At 45.3% G+C, this 21,268-nt stretch overlaps 1 protein-coding gene across 1 annotated transcript in view; it reads left to right on the plus strand.

Moving 5' to 3' along the window:
- LOC118381510 (arf-GAP with Rho-GAP domain, ANK repeat and PH domain-containing protein 1) overlaps nucleotides 1–21,268 on the plus strand; it is a 149,621-nt gene that overhangs the window by 40,135 nt on the left and 88,218 nt on the right. Inside the window, exons 9-13 of the mRNA XM_052468895.1 lie at nucleotides 14,996–15,210; nucleotides 16,487–16,593; nucleotides 17,974–18,173; nucleotides 18,308–18,393; nucleotides 18,726–18,908. Coding sequence (XP_052324855.1) covers nucleotides 14,996–15,210; nucleotides 16,487–16,593; nucleotides 17,974–18,173; nucleotides 18,308–18,393; nucleotides 18,726–18,908 — 791 coding nt within the window. The remainder of the gene's footprint in view (nucleotides 1–14,995; nucleotides 15,211–16,486; nucleotides 16,594–17,973; nucleotides 18,174–18,307; nucleotides 18,394–18,725; nucleotides 18,909–21,268) is intronic.

Here is a 21,268-nt window from a genome sequence, read left to right on the forward strand (position 1 = left end):
TGGTTGAATACACAGGGCTTAGGTCCCTCAGTGTGCTCTTCTCTTCTAATATTAGTCAGATAATAAGAAATTATACTGTGTGTGTTTCTTTAGAGCCATGTGGTGGTTGTGTAACAGAGAGATGAGAAACAGCTAGTTCTCATCAGGCCTGAAAATTACAGCCCGGTCCCAAATCACAGAAATGTAATGAGTCCCGAACCCCGATTTCTAGAAAACAGGATATTGATTTAAACTAGTATGGAGAACAATGCGACTGGCGGAGGAGGGTCGCAGCTGAGTGAGGAGACGAGGAAACAGTCCTGGTCTTAAAGAAGTGAGGACAGAGGAAAACTTACCTTCGTTATGACCAAATTATTGGAATAAAATAGGCTAATGCAATTGAAGCCATGTATCATATTGTTGCTCCCAAAGTCCTATCAATAATAATGAAAGAAATGGTCAACTAGATGATCACATCAGCACCGTTGAGATGATTTGAGTGTGGGGGACTCGTCTTGATAAATCAATCAATGTTAATTGGTTTTCACTGATTCTCCGTTTGGATATTTGGTAACAATTAGGCTGGGGGAAATGTTAACTAAGTTAATTAAGGTAGGGGCTAATGATCATATTTCTTCTAGTTTTCTCATAGATTAGCTGATAAGAACAGTTTGCTAGCATGTTATGTAGCTTAACAAGTGGATTTTGCTTATCACCCTCGTAGTAGCCTGAACTAGCAGACGATATCGCCACTCCTATTTCCTACATCTTCAATTTAAGCCAACTAGAAAGTATGTACCCTCGGGCCTGGAGGGAAGCTAAAGTCATTCCCCTACTTAAGAATAGTACATCTCCCTTTTCTGGCTCAAATAGCCGACCAATCAGCCTGTTACCAACCCTTAGTACACTTCTGGAACAAAATGGTGTCTGACCAGATACAATGCTATTTCACAGTACAGAAATTGATCTGTGTGTGTGATAGATTCGCTGATCAGAACAGTTTGCTAGCGTGTTATGGAGCTTCACTCTCGTAGTAGCCTGGGCATCTCCAAACCTAAATGTGATTTTGTTTCACCAAATCTCCCGTCTGTATATTTGGTTAATTTATTTATGTCTGGGCCAATAAGTGGAGGTGGTATATGTCATTTATTAGTTTACTCATCTATCACTGATCAGAAACATTTAGCATGTAATAATGTAACCTAAATCAAGCGTATGACATATAGTCAAATTCATGCTGCTTTATTGGCATGAAAAACTTTGTAAATATTGACAAAGCAACAATGTATACAATATACATTGTAATACAATTACAAATAACATAAAATGGTAATAAATAATAATACAAAATTAAATACAAAAATAACGATAAAATGGTAACAGTCAACAGTAGAAATATAATAAAAATAAAAAGCTAAACATGGAAAATGACTTATAACTGTCATCCTCACCACTACTATCATCATTACAACTACCATCATCATTACTACTACCATCATCATTACAACTACCATCATCATTACTACTACCATCATCATTACAACTACCATCATCATTACAGCTACCATCATCATTACATTTACATTACATTTACATTACATTTAAGTCATTTAGCAGACGCTCTTATCCAGAGCGACTTACAAATTGGTACATTCACCTTATGACATCCAGTGGAACAGCCACTTTACAATAGTGCATCTAAATCTTTTAAGGGGGGGTGAGAAGGATTACTTTATCCTATCCTAGGTATTCCTTAAAGAGGTGGGGTTTCAGGTATCTCCGGAAGGTGGTGATTGACTCCGCTGTCCTGGCGTCGTGAGGGAGTTTGTTCCACCATTGGGGAGCCAGAGCAGCGAACAGTTTTGACTGGGCTGAGCGGGAACTGTACTTCCTCAGTGGTAGGGAGGCGAGCAGGCCAGAGGTGGATGAACGCAGTGCCCTTGTTTGGGTGTAGGGCCTGATCAGAGCCTGGAGGTACTGAGGTGCCGTTCCCCTCACAGCTCCGTAGGCAAGCACCATGGTCTTGTAGCGGATGCGAGCTTCAACTGGAAGCCAGTGGAGAGAGCGGAGGAGCGGGGTGACGTGAGAGAACTTGGGAAGGTTGAACACCAGACGGGCTGCGGCGTTCTGGATGAGTTGTAGGGGTTTAATGGCACAGGCAGGGAGCCCAGCCAACAGCGAGTTGCAGTAATCCAGACGGGAGATGACAAGTGCCTGGATTAGGACCTGCGCCGCTTCCTGTGTGAGGCAGGGTCGTACTCTGCGGATGTTGTAGAGCATGAACCTACAGGAACGGGCCACCGCCTTGATGTTAGTTGAGAACGACAGGGTGTTGTCCAGGATCACGCCAAGGTTCTTAGCGCTCTGGGAGGAGGACACAATGGAGTTGTCAACCGTGATGGCGAGATCATGGAACGGGCAGTCCTTCCCCGGGAGGAAGAGCAGCTCCGTCTTGCCGAGGTTCAGCTTGAGGTGGTGATCCGTCATCCACACTGATATGTCTGCCAGACATGCAGAGATGCGATTCGCCACCTGGTCATCAGAAGGGGGAAAGGAGAAGATTAATTGTGTGTCGTCTGCATAGCAATGATAGGAGAGACCATGTGAGGTTATGACAGAGCCAAGTGACTTGGTGTATAGCGACAATAGGAGAGGGCCTAGAACAGAGCCCTGGGGGACACCAGTGGTGAGACCGCGTGGTGAGGAGACAGATTCTCGCCACGCCACCTGGTAGGAGCGACCTGTCAGGTAGGACGCAATCCAAGCGTGGGCCGCGCCGGAGATGCCCAACTCGGAGAGGGTGGAGAGGAGGATCTGATGGTTCACAGTATCGAAGGCAGCCGATAGGTCTAGAAGGATGAGAGCAGAGGAGAGAGAGTTAGCTTTAGCAGTGCGGAGCGCCTCCGTGATACAGAGAAGAGCAGTCTCAGTTGAATGACTAGTCTTGAAACCTGACTGATTTGGATCAAGAAGGTCATTCTGAGAGAGATAGCGGGAGAGCTGGCCAAGGACAGCACGTTCAAGAGTTTTGGAGAGAAAAGAAAGAAGGGATACTGCTCTGTAGTTGTTGACATCGGAGGGATCGAGTGTAGGTTTTTTCAGAAGGGGTGCAACTCTCGCTCTCTTGAAGACGGAAGGGACGTAGCCAGCGGTCAGGGATGAGTTGATGAGCGAGGTGAGGTAAGGGAGAAGGTCTCCGGAAATGGTCTGGAGAAGAGAGGAGGGGATAGGGTCGAGCGGGCAGGTTGTTGGGCGGCCGGCCGTCACAAGACGCGAGATTTCATCTGGAGAGAGAGGGGAGAAAGAGGTCAGAGCACAGGGTAGGGCAGTGTGAGCAGAACCAGCGGTGTCGTTTGACTTAGCAAACGAGGATCGGATGTAGTCGACCTTCTTTTCAAAATGGTTGACGAAGTCATCTGCAGAGAGGGAGGAGGGGGAAGGGGGAGGAGGATTCAGGAGGGAGGAGAAGGTGGCAAAGAGCTTCCTAGGGTTAGAGGCAGATGCTTGGAATTTAGAGTGGTAGAAAGTGGCTTTAGCAGCAGAGACAGAGAAGGAAAATGTAGAGAGGAGGGAGCGAAAGGATGCCAGGTCCGCAGGGAGGCGAGTTTTCCTCCATTTCCGCTCGGCTGCCCGGAGCCCTGTTCTGTGAGCTCGCAATGAGTCGTCGAGCCACGGAGCGGGAGGGGAGGACCGAGCCGGCCTGGAAGATAGGGGACATAGAGAGTCAACGGATGCAGAAAGGGAGGAGAGGAGGGTTGAGGAGGCAGAATCAGGAGATAGGTTGGAGAAGGTTTGAGCAGAGGGAAGAGATGATAGGATGGAAGAGGAGAGAGTAGCGGGGGAGAGAGAGCGAAGGTTGGGACGGCGCGATACCATCCGAGTAGGGGCAGTGTGGGAAGTGTTGGATGAGAGCGAGAGGGAAAAGGATACAAGGTAGTGATTGGAGACTTGGAGGGGAGTTGCAATGAGGTTAGTGGAAGAACAGCATCTAGTAAAGATGAGGTCGAGCGTATTGCCTGCCTTGTGAGTAGGGGGGGAAGGTGAGAGGGTGAGGTCAAAAGAGGAGAGGAGTGGAAAGAAGGAGGCAGAGAGGAATGAGTCAAAGGTAGACGTGGGGATGTTCAAGTCGCCCAGAACTGTGAGAGGTGAGCCGTCCTCAGGAAAGGAGCTTATCAAGGCATCAAGCTCATTGATGAACTCTCCGAGGGGACCTGGAGGGCGATAAATGATAAGGATGTTAAGCTTGAAAGGGCTGGTAACTGTGACAGCATGAAATTCAAAGGAGGCGATAGACAGATGGGTAAGGGGAGAAAGAGAGAATGACCACTTGGAAGAGATGAGGATCCCGGTGCCACCACCCCGCTGACCAGAAGCTCTCGGGGTGTGCGAGAACACGTGGGCGGACGAAGAGAGAGCAGTAGGAGTAGCAGTGTTATCTGTGGTGATCCATGTCTCCGTCAGTGCCAAGAAGTTGAGGGACTGGAGGGAGGCATAGGCTGAGATGAACTCTGCCTTGTTGGCCGCAGATCGGCAGTTCCAGAGGCTACCGGAGACCTGGAACTCCACGTGGGTCGTGCGCGCTGGGACCACCAGATTAGGGTGGCCGCGGCCACGCGGTGTGGAGCGTTTGTATGGTCTGTGCAGAGAGGAGAGAACAGGGATAGACAGACACATAGTTGACAGGCTACAGAAGAGGCTACGCTAATGCAAGGAGATTGGAATGACAAGTGGACTACACGTCTCGAATGTTCAGAAAGTTAAGCTTACGTAGCAAGAATCTTATTGACTAAAATGATTAAAATGATACAGTACTGCTGAAGTAGGCTAGCTGGCAGTGGCTGCGTTGTTGACTTTGTAGGCTAGCTGGCAGTGGCTGCGTTGTTGACACTACACTAATCAAGTCGTTCCGTTGAGTGTAATAGTTTCTACAGTGCTGCTATTCGGGGCTAGCTGGCTAGCTAGCAGTGTTGATTACGTTACGTTGCGTTAAAAGAACGACAATAGCTGGCTAGCTAACCTAGAAAATCGCTCTAGACTACACAATTATCTTTGATACACAGACGGCTATGTAGCTAGCTATGTAGCTAGCTACGATCAAACAAATCAAACCGTTGTGCTGTAATGAAATGAAATGAAAATGTGATACTACCTGTGGAGCGAAGCGGAATGCGACCGGGTTGTTGAGTGCGGAAGTTCTATTCAGTAGACGTTGGCTAGCTGTTGGCTAGCTAGCAGTGTCTCCTACGTTAAGGACGACAAATAGCTGGCTAGCTAACCTCGGTAAATTAAGATAATCACTCTAAGACTACACGCTCTAAACTACACAATTATCTTGGATACGAAGACAGCAAAGACAACTATGTAGCTAGCTAACACTACACTAATCAAGTCGTTCAGTTGAGTGTAATAGTTTCTACAGTGCTGCTATTCGGTAGACGGTGGACGTTTGCTAGCTGGCTAGCTGCTGGGCAGATAGCAGTATAGACTACGTTAGGACGACGAAATACGAAGTTGCAATAAAAGTGCTGACTGTTTCACTTTGTTGACCTCTTTCTTTTCCTTTTTCTTCTGTCCTTCTTTTGTCCTTATTTTGTCTTCCTTTCTTCTGTTAACTAGATATTTTTTGTTGTTATTCTTTGTAAGCTAGCTAGCTTCTTCCAGGAGAGTCCCTATCAACTGCTTAGCAACAAGTAAACAATTCTGCTAGCAATTCAGCTAGCTAAGATAACTGTACAATTTTATGAAAATGTTTTAATTTTTCAAAAGCCTGTATTTTTTTGGTTTGTTCCTTGTTTTGTCTTCTATTGAGTCTTGCAGTTCTCTTGATTTTTTTCGATGTACTTCACTCTAAAAAACAATTTAAATCTCAATATGTACATTACATTACATTACAACTACCATCATCATTACAACTACCATCATCATTACAACTACCATCATCATTACTACTACCATCATCATTACCACTACCATCATCATTACAACTACCATCATCATTACAACTACCATCATCATTACAACTACCATCATCATTACAACTACCATCATCATTACAACTACCATCATCATTACTACTACCATCATCATCACAACTACCATCATCATTACTACTACTATCAATCATCATTACAACTACCATCATCATTACAACTACCATCATCATTACAACTACCATCATCATCTCACCATCATCATTACGACTACCATCATCATTACAACTACTATCATCATTACTACTACCATCATCATCATTACTACTACCATCATCATCATTACGTGGTCCTTCTGTGGCTCAGTTGGTAGAGCATGGCGCTTGTAACGCCAGGGTAGTGGGTTCGATTCCCGGGACCACCCATACGTAGAATGTATGCACACATGACTGTAAGTCGCTTTGGATAAAAGCGTCAGCTAAATGGCATATATTATATTATTATATTATTACTACTACCATCATCATTGCTACTACCATCATCATTACCACTACCATCATCATTACTACTACCATCATCATTACTACTACCATCATCATTACTACTACCATCATCATTACTACTACCATCATCATCATTACTACTACCATCATCATTACCATCATCATTACTACTACCATCATCATTACTACTACCATCATCATTACTACTACCATCATCATTACTACTACCATCATCATTACTACTACCATCATCATCATTACTACTACCATCATCATCATTACTACTACCATCATCATTGCTACTACCATCATCTTTACCACTACCATCATCTTTACCACTACCATCATCATTACTACTACCATCATCATTACTACTACCATCATCATTACTACTACCATCATCATTACTACTACCATCATCATTACCATCATCATTACCATCATCATTACCATCATCATTACTACTACCATCATCATTACAACTACCATCATCATTACAACTACCATCATCATTACAACTACCATCATCATTACAACTACCATCATCATTACAACTACCATCATCATTACAACTACCATCATCATTACAACTACCATCATCATCACAACTACCATCATCATTACAACTACCATCATCATCACAACTACCATCATCATTACAACTATCATCATCATCACAACTACCATCATCATCACAACTACCATCATCATTACCACTACCATCATCATTACAACTACCATCATCATTACAGCTACCATCAATCAATCAATCAATCAATCAATCAATCAATCAATCAATCAAATTTTATTTATATAGCCCTTCGTACATCAGCTGATATCTCAAAGTGCTGTACAGAAACCCAGCCTAAAACCCCAAACAGCAAGCAATGCAGGTATAGAAGCACGGTGGCTAGGAAAAACTCCCTAGAAAGGCCAAAACCTAGGAAGAAACCTAGAGAGGAACCAGGCTATGTGGGGGGTGGCCAGTCCTCTTCTGGCTGTGCCGGGTGGAGATTATAACAGAACATGGCCAAGATGTTCAAATGTTCATAAATGACCAGCATGGTCGAATAATAACAAGGCAGAACAGTTGAAACTGGAGCAGCAGCACAGTCAGGTGGACTGGGGACAGCAAGGAGTCATCATGTCAGGTCGTCCTGGGGCATGGTCCTTGGGCTCAGGTCCTCCGAGAGAGAGAAAGAAAGAGAGAATTAGAGAGAGCATATGTGGGGTGGCCAGTCCTCTTCTGGCTGTGCCGGGTGGAGATTATAACAGAACATGGCCAAGATGTTCAAATGTTCATAAATGACCAGCATGGTCAAATAATAGTAAGGCAGAACAGTTGAAACTGGAGCAGCAGCATGGCCAGGTGGACTGGGGACAGCAAGGAGTCATCATGTCAGGTAGTCCTGGGGCATGGTCCTAGGGCTCAGGTCAGTTGAAACTGGAGCAGCAGATATGGCCAGGTGGACTGGGGACAGCAAGGAGCCATCATGTCAGGTAGTCCTGGAGCATGGTCCTAGGGCTCAGGTCCTCCGAGAGAGAGAGAGAAAGAAAGAAGGAGAGAATTAGAGAACGCACACTTAGATTCACACAGGACACCGAATAGGACAGGAGAAGTACTCCAGATATAACAAACTGACCCTAGCCCCCCAACACAAACTACTGCAGCATAAATACTGGAGGCTGAGACAGGAGGGGTCAGGAGACACTGTGGCCCCATCCGAGGACACCCCCGGACAGGGCCAAACAGGAAGGATATAACCCCACCCACTTTGCCAAAGCACAGCCCCCACACCACTACCATCATCATTACAGCTACCATCATCATTACAGCTACCATCATCATCACCTTAACTACCATCATCATCATCACAACTACAATCATCATTACTACTACCCCCTTCATTACAGCTACCATCATCATTACAGCTACCCTCATCATTACATCTACAATCATCATTACGACTACCCTCATCATTACAGCTACCCCCATTATTACAGCTACCCCCATTATTACAGCTACCCCCATTATTACAGCTACCCTCATTATTACAGCTACCCTCATTATTACAGCTACCCTCATTATTACAGCTACCCTCATCATTACAGCTACCCTCATCATTACAGCTACCCTCATCATTACAGCTACCCTCATCATTACAGCTACCATCCTCATTACAGCTACCCTCATCATTACAGCTACCCTCATCATTACAGCTACCCTCATCATTACAGCTACCCTCATCATTACAGCTACCCTCATTATTACAGCTACCCTCATCATTACAGCTACCCTCATCATTACAGCTACCCTCATCATTACAGCTACCCTCATCATTACAGCTACCATCATCATTACAGCTACCCTCATCATTACAGCTACCCTCATCATTACAGCTACCCTCATCATTACAGCTACCCTCATCATTACAGCTACCCTCATCATTACAGCTACCCTCATTATTACTATCCGCCGCCATTGTCGCAACCCCTATTACCAGCCTGTTCAACCTCTCTTTCATATCGTCTGAGATCCCCAAGGATTGGAAAGCTGCCGCAGTCATCCCCCTCTTCAAAGGGGGAGACACCCTGGACCCAAACTGTTACAGACCTATATCCATCCTGCCCTGCCTATCTAAGGTCTTCGAAAGCCATGTCAACAAACAGGTCACTGACCATCTCGAATCCCACCGTACCTTCTCCGCTGTGCAATCTGGTTTCCGAGCCGGTCACGGGTGCACCTCAGCCACACTCAAGGTACTAAACGACATCATAACCGTCATCGATAAAAGACAGTACTGTGCAGCCGTCTTCATCGACCTTGCCAACGCCTTCGACTCTGTCAATCACCATATTCTTATCGGCAGACTCAGTAGCCTCGGTTTTTCGGATGACTGCCTTGCCTGGTTCACCAATTACTTTGCAGACAGAGTTCAGTGTGTCAAATCGGAGGGCATGCTGTCCGGTCCTCTGGCAGTCTCTATGGGGGTGCCACATGGTTCAATTCTCAGGCCGACTCTTTTCTCTGTATATATCAATGATGTTGCTCTTGCTGCGGGCGATTCCCAGATCCACCTCTACGCAGACGACACCATTCTATATACTTTCGGCCCGTCATTGGACACTGTGCTATCTAACCTCCAAACGAGCTTCAATGCCATACAACACTCCTTCCGTGGCCTCCAACTGCTCTTAAACGCTAGTAAAACCAAATGCATGCTTTTCAACCGATCGCTGCCTGCACCCGCATGCCCGACTAGCATCACCACCCTGGATGGTTCCGACCTTGAATATGTGGACATCTATAAGTACCTAGGTGTCTGGCTCGACTGCAAACTCTCCTTCCAGACTCACATCAAACATCTCCAATCGAAAATCAAATCAAGAGTCGGCTTTCTATTCCGCAACAAAGCCTCCTTCACTCACGCCGCCAAGCTTACCCTAGTAAAACTGACTATCCTACCGATCCTCGACTTCGGCGATGTCATCTACAAAATGGCTTCCAACACTCTACTCAGCAAACTGGATGCAGTCTATCACAGTGTCATCCGTTTTGTCACTAAATCACCTTATACCACCCACCACTGCGACTTGTATGCTCTAGTCGGCTGGCCCTCGCTACATATTCGTCGCCAGACCCACTGGCTCCAGGTCATCTACAAGTCCATGCTAGGTAAAGCTCCGCCTTATCTCAGTTCACTGGTCACGATGGCAACACCCATCCGTAGCACGCGCTCCAGCAGGTGTATCTCTCTGATCATCCCTAAAGCCAACACCTCATTTGGCCGCCTTTCATTCCAGTACTCTGCTGCCTGTGACTGGAACGAATTGCAAAAATCGCTGAAGTTGGAGACTTTTATCTCCCTCACCAACTTCAAACATCAGCTATCTGAGCAGCTAACCGATCGCTGCTGCTGTACATAGTCTATTGGTAAATAGCCCACCCATTTTCACCTTCCTCATTCCCATACTGTTTTTATACTGTTTTTATTTATTTACTTTTCTGCTCTTTTGCACACCAATATCTCTACCTGTACATGACCATCTGATCATTTATCACTCCAGTGCTAATCTGCAATATTGTAATTATTCGCCTACCTCCTCATGCCTTTTGCACACATTGTATATAGACTCCCCCTTTTTTCTACTGTGTTATTGACTTGTTAATTGTTTACTCCATGTGTAACTCTGTGTTGTCTGTTCACACTGCTATGCTTTATCTTGGCCAGGTCGCAGTTGCAAATGAGAACTTGTTCTCAACTAGCCTACCTGGTTAAATAAAAAAAAAAAAAAAAAAAAAAAAAAAAATTACAGCTACCCTCATTACAGCTACCATCATCATTACAGCTACCATCGTCATTACAGCTACCATCGTCATTACAACTGCCATCATCATTACAGCTACCCTCATCATTACAACTACCATCATCATTACAGCTACCCTCATCATTACAGCTACCCTCATTACAACTACCATCGTCATACAACTACTATCATCATACAACTACCATCATCATTACTACTACCATCATACAACTACCAACTTCATTACTTCTACCATCATTACTTCTACCATTACTTCTACCACCATCATTACAGCTACCATCATCATCATTACTACTACCACCACCACCGCTCTATTACCATTACCATCACCCTCCTAACCGTTCCACTACATTTTGGAATGATAAACAACAATAATAATAGAATTAATAATAATAGTAATAACAATAATACTAGTAATAAGTAAGTTATTTTTACTATGCAGATGTTATTATTCAGTGTCCCTCAGGCTATGACAGGCAAATACATATTTGGCTGAAAGAGGAGCCGTCATAGATTATATAAGGCTACTATAGACTATCAAGCTGTGAGAGCGGGTCCTGTTTCATCGGTCTTAACTTCAATATAATCAATCATTCATGTAGGCTAATTACACACAGCATACGAGTCATTCACGCCTTTAAATACAGCCAAGCATTTTATTCTGAAATGAAATAACAAAGGGAGCCTTGACTAATTAAACACTAAATGATTGATGTTTGATTAGTAAAACATTTGTATCCGTTATGGGCGTACTTTGGGTAGTTTACAAGGGCCCCCAAGGTGGGTGGGTGTACTTTGGGTAGTTTACAAGGGCCCCCAAGGTGGGTGGGTGTATTTTGGGTAGTTTACAAGGGCCCCCAAGGTGGGTGGGTGTACTTTGGGTAGTTTACAAGGGCCCCCAAGGTGGGTGGGTGTACTTTGGGTAGTTTACAAGGGCCCCCAAGGTGGGTGGGTGTACTTTGGGTAGTTTACAAGGGCCCCCAAGGTGGGTGGGTGTACTTTGGGTAGTTTACAAGGGCCCCCAAGGTGGGTGGGTGTACTTTGGGTAGTTTACAAGGGCCCCCAAGGTGGGTGGGTGTACTTTGGGTAGTTTACAAGGGCCCCCAAGGTGGGTGGGTGTACTTTGGGTAGTTTACAAGGGCCCCCAAGGTGGGTGGGTGTACTTTGGGTAGTTTACAAGGGCCCCCAAGGTGGGTGGGTGTACTTTGGGTAGTTTACAAGGGCCCCCAAGGTGGGTGGGTGTACTTTGGGTAGTTTACAAGGGCCCCCAAGGTGGGTGGGTGTACTTTGGGTAGTTTACAAGGGCCCCCAAGGTGGGTGGGCGTACTTTGGGTAGTTTACAAGGGCCCCCAAGGTGGGTGGGCGTACTTTGGGTAGTTTACAAGGGCCCCCAAGGTGGGTGGGCGTACTTTGGGTAGTTTACAAGGGCCCCCAAGGTGGGTGGGTGTACTTTGGGTAGTTTACAAGGGCCCCCAAGGTGGGTGGGTGTACTTTGGGTAGTTTACAAGGGCCCCCAAGGTGGGTGGGTGTACTTTGGGTAGTTTACAAGGGCCCCCAAGGTGGGTGGGTGTACTTTGGGTAGTTTACAAGGGCCCCCAAGTTGGGTGGGTGTACTTTGGGTAGTTTACAAGGGCCCCCAAGGTGGGTGGGTGTACTTTGGGTAGTTTACAAGGGCCCCCAAGGTGGGTGGGTGTACTTTGGGTAGTTTACAAGGGCCCCCAAGGTGGGTGGGTGTACTTTGGGTAGTTTTACAAGGGCCCCCAAGGTGGGTGGGTGTACTTTGGGTAGTTTACAAGGGCCCCCAAGGTGGGTGGGTGTACTTTGGGTAGTTTACAAGGGCCGCCAAGGTGGGTAGGTGTATTTTGGGTAGTTTACAAGGGCCGCTAAGGTGGGTGGGTGTATTTTGGGTAGTTTACAAGGGCCGCCAAGGTGGGTGGGTGTATTTTCGGGTAGTTTACAAGGGCCGCCAAGGTGGGTGGGTGTATTTTGGGTAGTTTACAAGGGCCCCCAAGGTGGGTGGGTGTATTTTACGAGGGCCCCCAAGGTGGGTGGGTGTACTTTGGGTAGTTTACAAGGGCCCCCAAGGTGGGTGGGTGTACTTTGGGTAGTTTACAAGGGCCCCCAAGGTGGGTGGGTGTACTTTGGGTAGTTTACAAGGGCCCCCAAGGTGGGTGGGTGTACTTTGGGTAGTTTACAAGGGCCGCCAAGGTGGGTAGGTGTATTTTGGGTAGTTTACAAGGGCCGCCAATGTGGGTGGGTGTATTTTGGGTAGTTTACAAGGGCCGCCAAGGTGGGTAGGTGTATTTTGGGTAGTTTACAAGGGCCGCCAAGGTGGGTGGGTGTATTTTGGGTAGTTTACAAGGGCCACCAAGGTGGGTAGGTGTATTTTGGGTAGTTTACAAGGTCCGCCAAGGTGGGTGGGTGTACTTTGGGTAGTTTACAAGGGCCCCCAAGGTGGGTGGGTGTACTTTGGGTAGTTTTACAAGGGCCCCCAAGGTGGGTGGGTGTACTTTGGGTAGTTTACAAGGGCCCCCAAGGTGGGTGGGTGTACTTTGGGTAGTTTACAAGGGCCCCCAAGGTGGGTGGGTGTACTTTGGGTAGTTTACAAGGGCCCCCAAGGTGGGTGGGTGTACTTTGGGTAGTTTACAAGGGCCCCCAAGGTGGGTGGGTGTACTTTGGGTAGTTTTACAAGGGCCCCCAAGGTGGGTGGGTGTACTTTGGGTTGTTTACAAGGGCCGCCAAGGTGGGTAGGTGTATTTTGGGTAGTTTACAAGGGCCGCTAAGGTGGGTGGGTGTATTTTGGGTAGTTTACAAGGGCCGCCAAGGTGGGTGGGTGTATTTTCGGGTAGTTTACAAGGGCCGCCAAGGTGGGTGGGTGTATTTTGGGTAGTTTACAAGGGCCCCCAAGGTGGGTGGGTGTATTTTACGAGGGCCCCCAAGGTGGGTGGGTGTATTTTACAAGGTCCACCAAGGTGGGTGGGTGTACTTTGGGTAGTTTACAAGGGCCCCCAAGGTGGGTGGGTGTACTTTGGGTAGTTTACAAGGGCCCCCAAGGTGGGTGGGTGTACTTTGGGTAGTTTACAAGGGCCCCCAAGGTGGGTGGGTGTACTTTGGGTAGTTTACAAGGGCCGCCAAGGTGGGTAGGTGTATTTTGGGTAGTTTACAAGGGCCGCCAATGTGGGTGGGTGTATTTTGGGTAGTTTACAAGGGCCGCCAAGGTGGGTAGGTGTATTTTGGGTAGTTTACAAGGGCCGCCAAGGTGGGTGGGTGTATTTTGGGTAGTTTACAAGGGCCACCAAGGTGGGTAGGTGTATTTTGGGTAGTTTACAAGGGCCCCCAAGGTGGGTGGGTGTATTTTGGGTAGTTTACAAGGGCCGCCTAGGTGGGTGGGTGTATTTTGGGTAGTTTACAAGGGCCGCCAAGGTGGGTGGGTGTATTTTGGGTAGTTTACAAGGGCCGCCTAGGTGGGTGGGTGTATTTTGGGTAGTTTACAAGGGCCGCCAAGGTGGGTGGGTGTATTTTGGGTAGTTTACAAGGGCCGCCAAGGTGGGTGGGTGTATTTTGGGTAGTTTACAAGGGCCCCCAAGGTGGGTGGGTGTATTTTACGAGGGCCCCCAAGGTGGGTGGGTGTATTTTACGAGGGCCCCCAAGGTGGGTGGGTGTATTTTACAAGGTCCACCAAGGTGGGTTGGTGTATTTTGGGTAGTTTACAAGGGCCCCCAAGGTGGGTGGGTGTATTTTACAAGGGCCCCCAAGGTGGGTGTATTTTGTTAGGCTGTGTGGGCGTTAATAGATGCCATTAGAACATGGCTTCTTCTGATTCGCTGTATCTGGATTCATCATTGTCCCCCAGTGCACTCCAGCCTATTCTTATGGAAATTTGTAACATTTAAATCAGAAAAAATACTTTCATCATGGCCACAAATGTCTCTGGCCCAGCCAATATTGTAATCGTGGCACTGCTAGTGTCTGCAGCTGCTGCTGAGAGAGACTGTGTCAGCTAAAAGGTGCAAAGACACACACAGTTATTGTTTTTTTTCTTAACACAAAACGGCAAACCTGAAACCCACCCGTCCTGAATCAGCCCCATCGGAATGAAAATGAGAACTGTAGAAACAGCAACTCATCTGCCCATAATGCAGACATCAGCATCAAGCTGTTCATATCACGTTGCTGCATGCTAAATCACTGTGTGTGTGTGTATGTGTGTGTGTGTGTGTGTGTGTGTGTGTGTGTGTGTGTGTGTGTGTGTAGCTGAGAGGAATGAGTGGGTGGCAGTGCTGCAGAACTTCACTAGGGGGCGCCAGGAAGGCAGCAGGGAGATGACCTCATTGGTCCCGCCCTCCTTTCTGACCCCTGGTTCACCCCTGACCCCTGAACAGCAGGGCTACCTGGAGCTGAGGGGCCTGCGCTCTAAACTCTACACAGTCGTCTCCGGAGACAAGGTCTTCCTCTACAAGAACATGGAGGTGTGTGTGTGTTTTCAAAGACAAATATGTACATACTCCATGCATTTAAACCCTAGTCTGTTTGGTCCTAGGGCTATTTGAAACAATGGGTGTTTCTCAATACCAATACTACCGTGCTCCACACGCTCATGCTTTGAGTGCATTCTCCAACCACATTCTCTTGAGTATGTTGTTGTGAGGACGAGAGTGTGAAGAATGCATAAAACATTACATTTGAGAACCACTTGCACTCCCCCTACTGTATTACCTCACGCTGCTCCTCCCCCTACTGTATTACCTCACGCTGCTCCTTCCCCTACTGTATTACCTCACGCTGCTCCTCCCCCTACTGTATTACCTCACGCTGCTCCTCCCCCTGTATTACTCACGCTGCTCCTCCCCCTACTGTATTACCTCACGCTGCTCCTCCCCCTACTGTATTACCTCACGCTGCTCCTCCCCCTACTGTATTACCTCACGCTGCTCCTCCCCTACTGTATTACCTCCTCCCCCCTACTGTATTACCTCACGCTGCTCCTCCCCTACTGTATTACCTCACGCTGCTCCTCCCCTACTGTATTACCTCACGCTGCTCTCCCCCTACTGTATTACCTCACGCTGCTCCTCCCCCTACTGTATTACCTCACGCTGCTCCTCCCCCTACTGTACTGATGTCAATTCTTCATGGGTAGCTAGCTACCAATTCTATCTGGCTAACTAACAGTTTGTCCTATTGACTTATTATGGGGCTTGTGATCTACGGTACGTAGGCAGTTAAACATGCCAAGATTAACAAAGCATTTATTTATTAACTTATCAAGATAAATTATTGTAATCAGGCTTAAAGTAAAGTGCCAAAATTCAAGTGTCTCTCCGTCAACCCTGTGTCACTTCTAGGAAGATCAGATTTAATATTGCAGATTGTAGTTTCCATCAATGTAATTGTCTGCATCATTTCCAATCCCCCATATATATTATTTTGTATATACAGTGTATTCAGAAAGTATTCTGACCCCTTGACTTGTTCCACATGTTGTTACGTTACAGCCTTACTCTAAAATGGATTCAATCGTTTTTTCCTCTCATCAATCTACACACCATACCCTATACTGACAAAGCTAAAACAGTTCAAAATAAAAAATAAATGCCTTTATTTTTTACATTTTAGCAAGGCTGCCTGTGTAAAGACGCACTAAATAACAAATACTTAAATATGCATATATTTGAACCCAGCTCTGATCATGGTTGCTGTAGTGGGTGATGTTAGCTGTGTGATGTGTGTGTGTTCTGTTTCCAGGACTACCGCCTTGGCATCGGTATCACGTCTATCGACATGAATGTAGGAAACGTGAAAGTCACTGACCGCCGCAGTTTTGATTTGACCACACCCTACCGCATCTTCAGGTTTACACCCATACACCACACACGCACACACACAAACAGCAAGGTTAGAGAGGGAGTGTTCAGATTGACCGGATTACTGTGAGTGTGAGAAGTCCGACATTTCTCAGTGTTCAGAGACTTGGGGTTAAGGTTAGAATTAGGTTTAGGAGTTAGAATTAGGTTTAGGAGTTAGAATTAGGTTTAGGAGTTAGAATTAGGTTTAGGAGTTAGAATTAGGTTTAGGAGTTAGAATTAGGTTTAGGAGTTAGAATTAGGTTTAGGAGTTAGAATTAGGTTTAGGAGTTAGAATTAGGTTTAGGAGTTAGAATTAGGTTTAGGAGTTAGAATTAGGTTTAGGAGTTAGAATTAGGTTTAGGAGTTAGAATTAGGTTTAGGAGTTAGAATTAGGTTTAGGAGTTAGAATTAGGTTTAGGAGTTAGAATTAGGTTTGGGAGTTAGAATTAGGTTTGGGAGCTAGAATTACGTTTAGGAGCTAGAATTACGTTTAGGAGCTAGGGTTAGAATTAGGTTAAGGAGCTAGAGTTAGGTTTAGGAGCTAGGGTTAGAATTAGGTTTAGGAGGTAGGGTTAGAATTAGGTTAAGGAGCTAGAGTTAGGTTTAGGAGCTAGGGTTAGAATTAGGTTTAGGAGGTAGGGTTAGAATTAGGTTTAGGAGCTAGGGTTAGAATTAGGTTTAGGAGCCAGGGTTAGGTTTAGGAGCTAGGTTTAGAATTAGGTTTAGGAGTTAGAATTAGGTTTAGGAGCTAGGTTTAGAATTTGGTTTAGGAGCTAGGTTTAGAATTTGGTTTAGGAGCTAGGGTTAGAATTAGGTTTAGGAGCTAGGGTTAGAGTTAGGTTTAGGAGCTAGGGTTAGAGTTAAGTTTAGGAGCTAGGGTTAGAGTTAGGTTTATGAGCTAGGGTTAGAGTTAGGTTTAGGAGCTAGGGTTAGAGTTAGGTTTAGGAGCTAGGGTTAGAGTTAGGTTTAGGAGCTAGGGTTAGAGTTAGGTTTAGGAGCTAGGGTTAGAGTTAGGTTTAGGAGCTAGGGTTAGAGTTAGGTTTAGGAGCTAGGGTTAGAGTTAGGTTTAGGAGCTAGGGTTAGAGTTAGGTTTAGGAGCTAGGGTTAGAGTTAGGTTTAGGAGCTAGGGTTAGAGTTAGGTTTAGGAGCTAGGGTTAGAGTTAGGTTTAGGAGCTAGGGTTAGAGTTAGGTTTAGGAGCTAGGGTTAGAGTTAGGTTTAGGAGCTAGGGTTAGAATTAGGTTTAGGAGCTAGGGTTAGAATTAGGTTTAGGAGCTAGGGTTAGAATTAGGTTTAGAAATATATAATAATAATAATGTGTCTTAATTATGTGTCTCCACAAGGTTAGCTGTACAAGACTCTGTGTGTGTGTGTGTGTGTGTGTGTAGTTTTCTAGCAGATTCGGAACAACATAAGGAGCAGTGGGTAGAAGCAATGCGTGACGCAATTGGAGATGCCCTGTCCAATAGCGAGGTGGCTAATCAAATCTGGGCGGAGCCTAGCAACTGTTGCTGTGCCGACTGTGGCGCCGCCAAACCTGAGTGGGCTGCCATCAACCTGTGTGTGGTGGTCTGCAAATGCTGTGCAGGTCAATGTGTTTACTGTCATCAGATAGTTGTAGAACTTTCAGATCCACTGACCTTTGGTTGGACCGGTTTCTCTATTATACACAGAATGCAGTCATAGAATTATGTATTTTTTTTGCTTGTGTGTGTGTTGTAGGAGAGCATCGGGGTTTGGGCCCCAGCATCTCTAAGGTGCGCAGTCTGAAGATGGACAGGAAGGTGTGGACAGAGGAGCTTATACAGGTACACACACGCACGCACGCACGCACGCACGCACACACACACACACACAACTATGTCTTACTATACTTGTGAGGACTTTTTGAGGACCAACAATTGATTCCCATTCAAACTCCTATTTTCCCTAACCCTAAAACATTAACCCCTAATTCTAACCCTGACCCCTGACCCCTAAGCCTAAAATACTATTTTTACAAGTGTCCTCACTTCTCAGAATTTTAGTTGTTTTAATATTCTTGTCAAGACTTCTGGTACTCACAAGAATACTAAAACAGACACACAGACAGACAGAGATTTGGTGTCCCTATCTAACCTCCCCCTCACCTGTCCCCCAGGTGTTCCTGTTGCTAGGAAACGAGCGTCTGAACAGGTTCTGGGCGGCGAACATCCCTCCCAGCGAGGCGCTGAGTCCGACCAGCTGCAGCAAAGCCCGCCGACGATTCATCAGCTCTAAATACAGACAGGGCAAATACCGCAAATATCACCCCCTCTACGGCAACCAGAGAGAGCTCAACAATGTAAGAACAACCTTTACATAACCCTAGTCGGACCTACCTCCAACCTAACCTTAATTTAACCCTTTATATAACCCTAATCTGACCCATCTCCAACCTAACCTTAACCCTACCAGTATCCATACCCTTACAGTGTCTATGTTCACTTTCTACATAAACAATATCGGCGATGAGATAAGAAAGTGTCAAATTCATTTATTTGCAGATGACTCTGTCATGTACTCTATCGCTTCAACGGCTGACCAAGCATTATCACTATCGGAGACAGATTTAAAGATATTACAAGGGTCTTTTATACAGCTGAAACTTGTTTTAAATGCAAAGAAAACACATTTTGTGATTTTTAATAGGTTCAAAAAGTTGGTTGAAAATACACTTGCACTTACGAGCTTAGATGGTTCTCTGCAAATAAATACTTAGGGATATGATTGGATGATGAACTGTCTATTAAAATGCATGTTGGCAAACTTTGAAAAACGGCTAAAAATGAAGCGAGGCTTCCTCTATAGAAACAGGACATGTTTGTCCTCTACAAATATAAAAAAAATTGTGCAAGCTACTTTTATGTCTGTTATAGATCATGGGGATATTATCTACATGAATGTTACGGCAACAACACTTAAATCGCTGGATGCTACTTTTCATTGCGCACTTAGGTTTATTATGGGTGCTAGCTACAGAACTCACCACTTGTTTCATATCAAAATGTGGGTTGGACTTCCCTGTCCATGAGACGAGAACAACATGCTCTCGTGTTTGTCTATAAAGGACTTCTGAATAAACTACCTTCTTATTTATCATCACTCATCAATATTAGAAGTAGAATTCCTAAAACCAGGTCTCAAGCTTGGATTACACTTGAGGCCTATGCGATTTCCACAGAGTTGGGTATGGCTGCCTTTTCCTGTTTACGCTCCTTGCCTGTGGAATAGCCTGCAGACTAAACTTCAACTTGCGACTTGTCCCGCTGTCGCCCATTTTAAACATTTATTGGGGGATTTTTATTTTTGTATTGCTTGCAACTGATTCGGGGAATAAAAGTTATTGTGCTGTTCGTAGAATAACCTGTTAGGGAATAACCTGGTAGTGGAATAACCTGGTAGTGGAATAACCTGGTAGTGGAATAACCTGGTAGTAGAATAACCTGGTAGTAGAATAACCTGGTAGTAGAATAACCTCTTAAGGGAATAACCTGTTAGGGGAATAACCTGTTAGGGGAATAACCTGTTAGGGGAATAACCTGTTAGGGGAATAACCTGTTAGGGGAATAACCTGTTAGAGGAATAACCTGTTAGGGGAATAACCTGTTAGAGGAATAACCTGTTAGAGGAATAACCTGTTAGAGGAATAACCTGTTAGAGGAATAACCTGTTAGTAGAATAACCTGTTAGGGGAATAACCTGTTAGGGGAATAACCTGTTAGGGGAATAAACTGTTAATAGAATAACCTGTTAGGGGAATAACCTGGTAATAGAATAACCTGTTATGGGAATAACCTGTTAGTAGAATAACCTGGTAGTAGATTAACCTGCTAGTAGAATAACCTCTTAGGGGAATAACCTGTTAGTGGAATAACCTGTTAGGGGAATAACCTGTTAGTAGAACAACCTGTTAGTAGAATAACCTGTTAGTAGAATAACCTGTTAGTAGAATAACCTGTTAGTAGAATAACCTGTTAGTAGAATAACCTGTTAGGGGAATAACCTGTTAGAGGAATAACCTGTTAGGGGAATAACCTCTTAGGGGAATAACCTGTTAGGGGATTAACCTGTTAGGGGAATAACCTGTTAGGGGAATAACCTGTTAGGGGAATAACCTGTTAGGGGAATAACCTGTTAGGGAATAACCTGTTAGGGGAATAACCTGTTAGGGGAATAACCTGTTAGTGGAATAACCTGTTAGGGGAATAACCTGTTAGGGGAATAACCTGTTAAGGGAATAACCTGTTAGTAGAATAACCTGGTAGTAGATTAACCTGCTAGTAGAATAACCTGTTAGTGGAATAACCTGTTAGGGGAATAACCTGTTAGTAGAATAACCTGTTAGTAGAATAACCTGTTAGTGGAATAACCTGTTAGAGGAATAACCTGTTAGAGGAATAACATGTTAGGGGAATAACCTGTTAGAGGAATAACCTGTTAGAGGAATAACCTCTTAGGGGAATAACCTGGTAGTAGAATAACCTGTTAGTGGAATAACCTGTTAGGGGAATAACCTGTTAGGGGAATAACCTGTTAGGGGAATAACCTGTTAGGGGAATAACCTGTTAGGGGAATAAACTGTTAGTGGAATAACCTGTTAGTGGAATAACCTGTTAGGGGAATAACCTCTTAGGGGAATAACCTGTTAGTGGAATAACCTGT

The sequence above is a fragment of the Oncorhynchus keta genome, chromosome 18 (genome assembly GCF_023373465.1).
Source record: "Oncorhynchus keta strain PuntledgeMale-10-30-2019 chromosome 18, Oket_V2, whole genome shotgun sequence".
Classification (NCBI taxonomy): domain Eukaryota; kingdom Metazoa; phylum Chordata; class Actinopteri; order Salmoniformes; family Salmonidae; genus Oncorhynchus; species Oncorhynchus keta.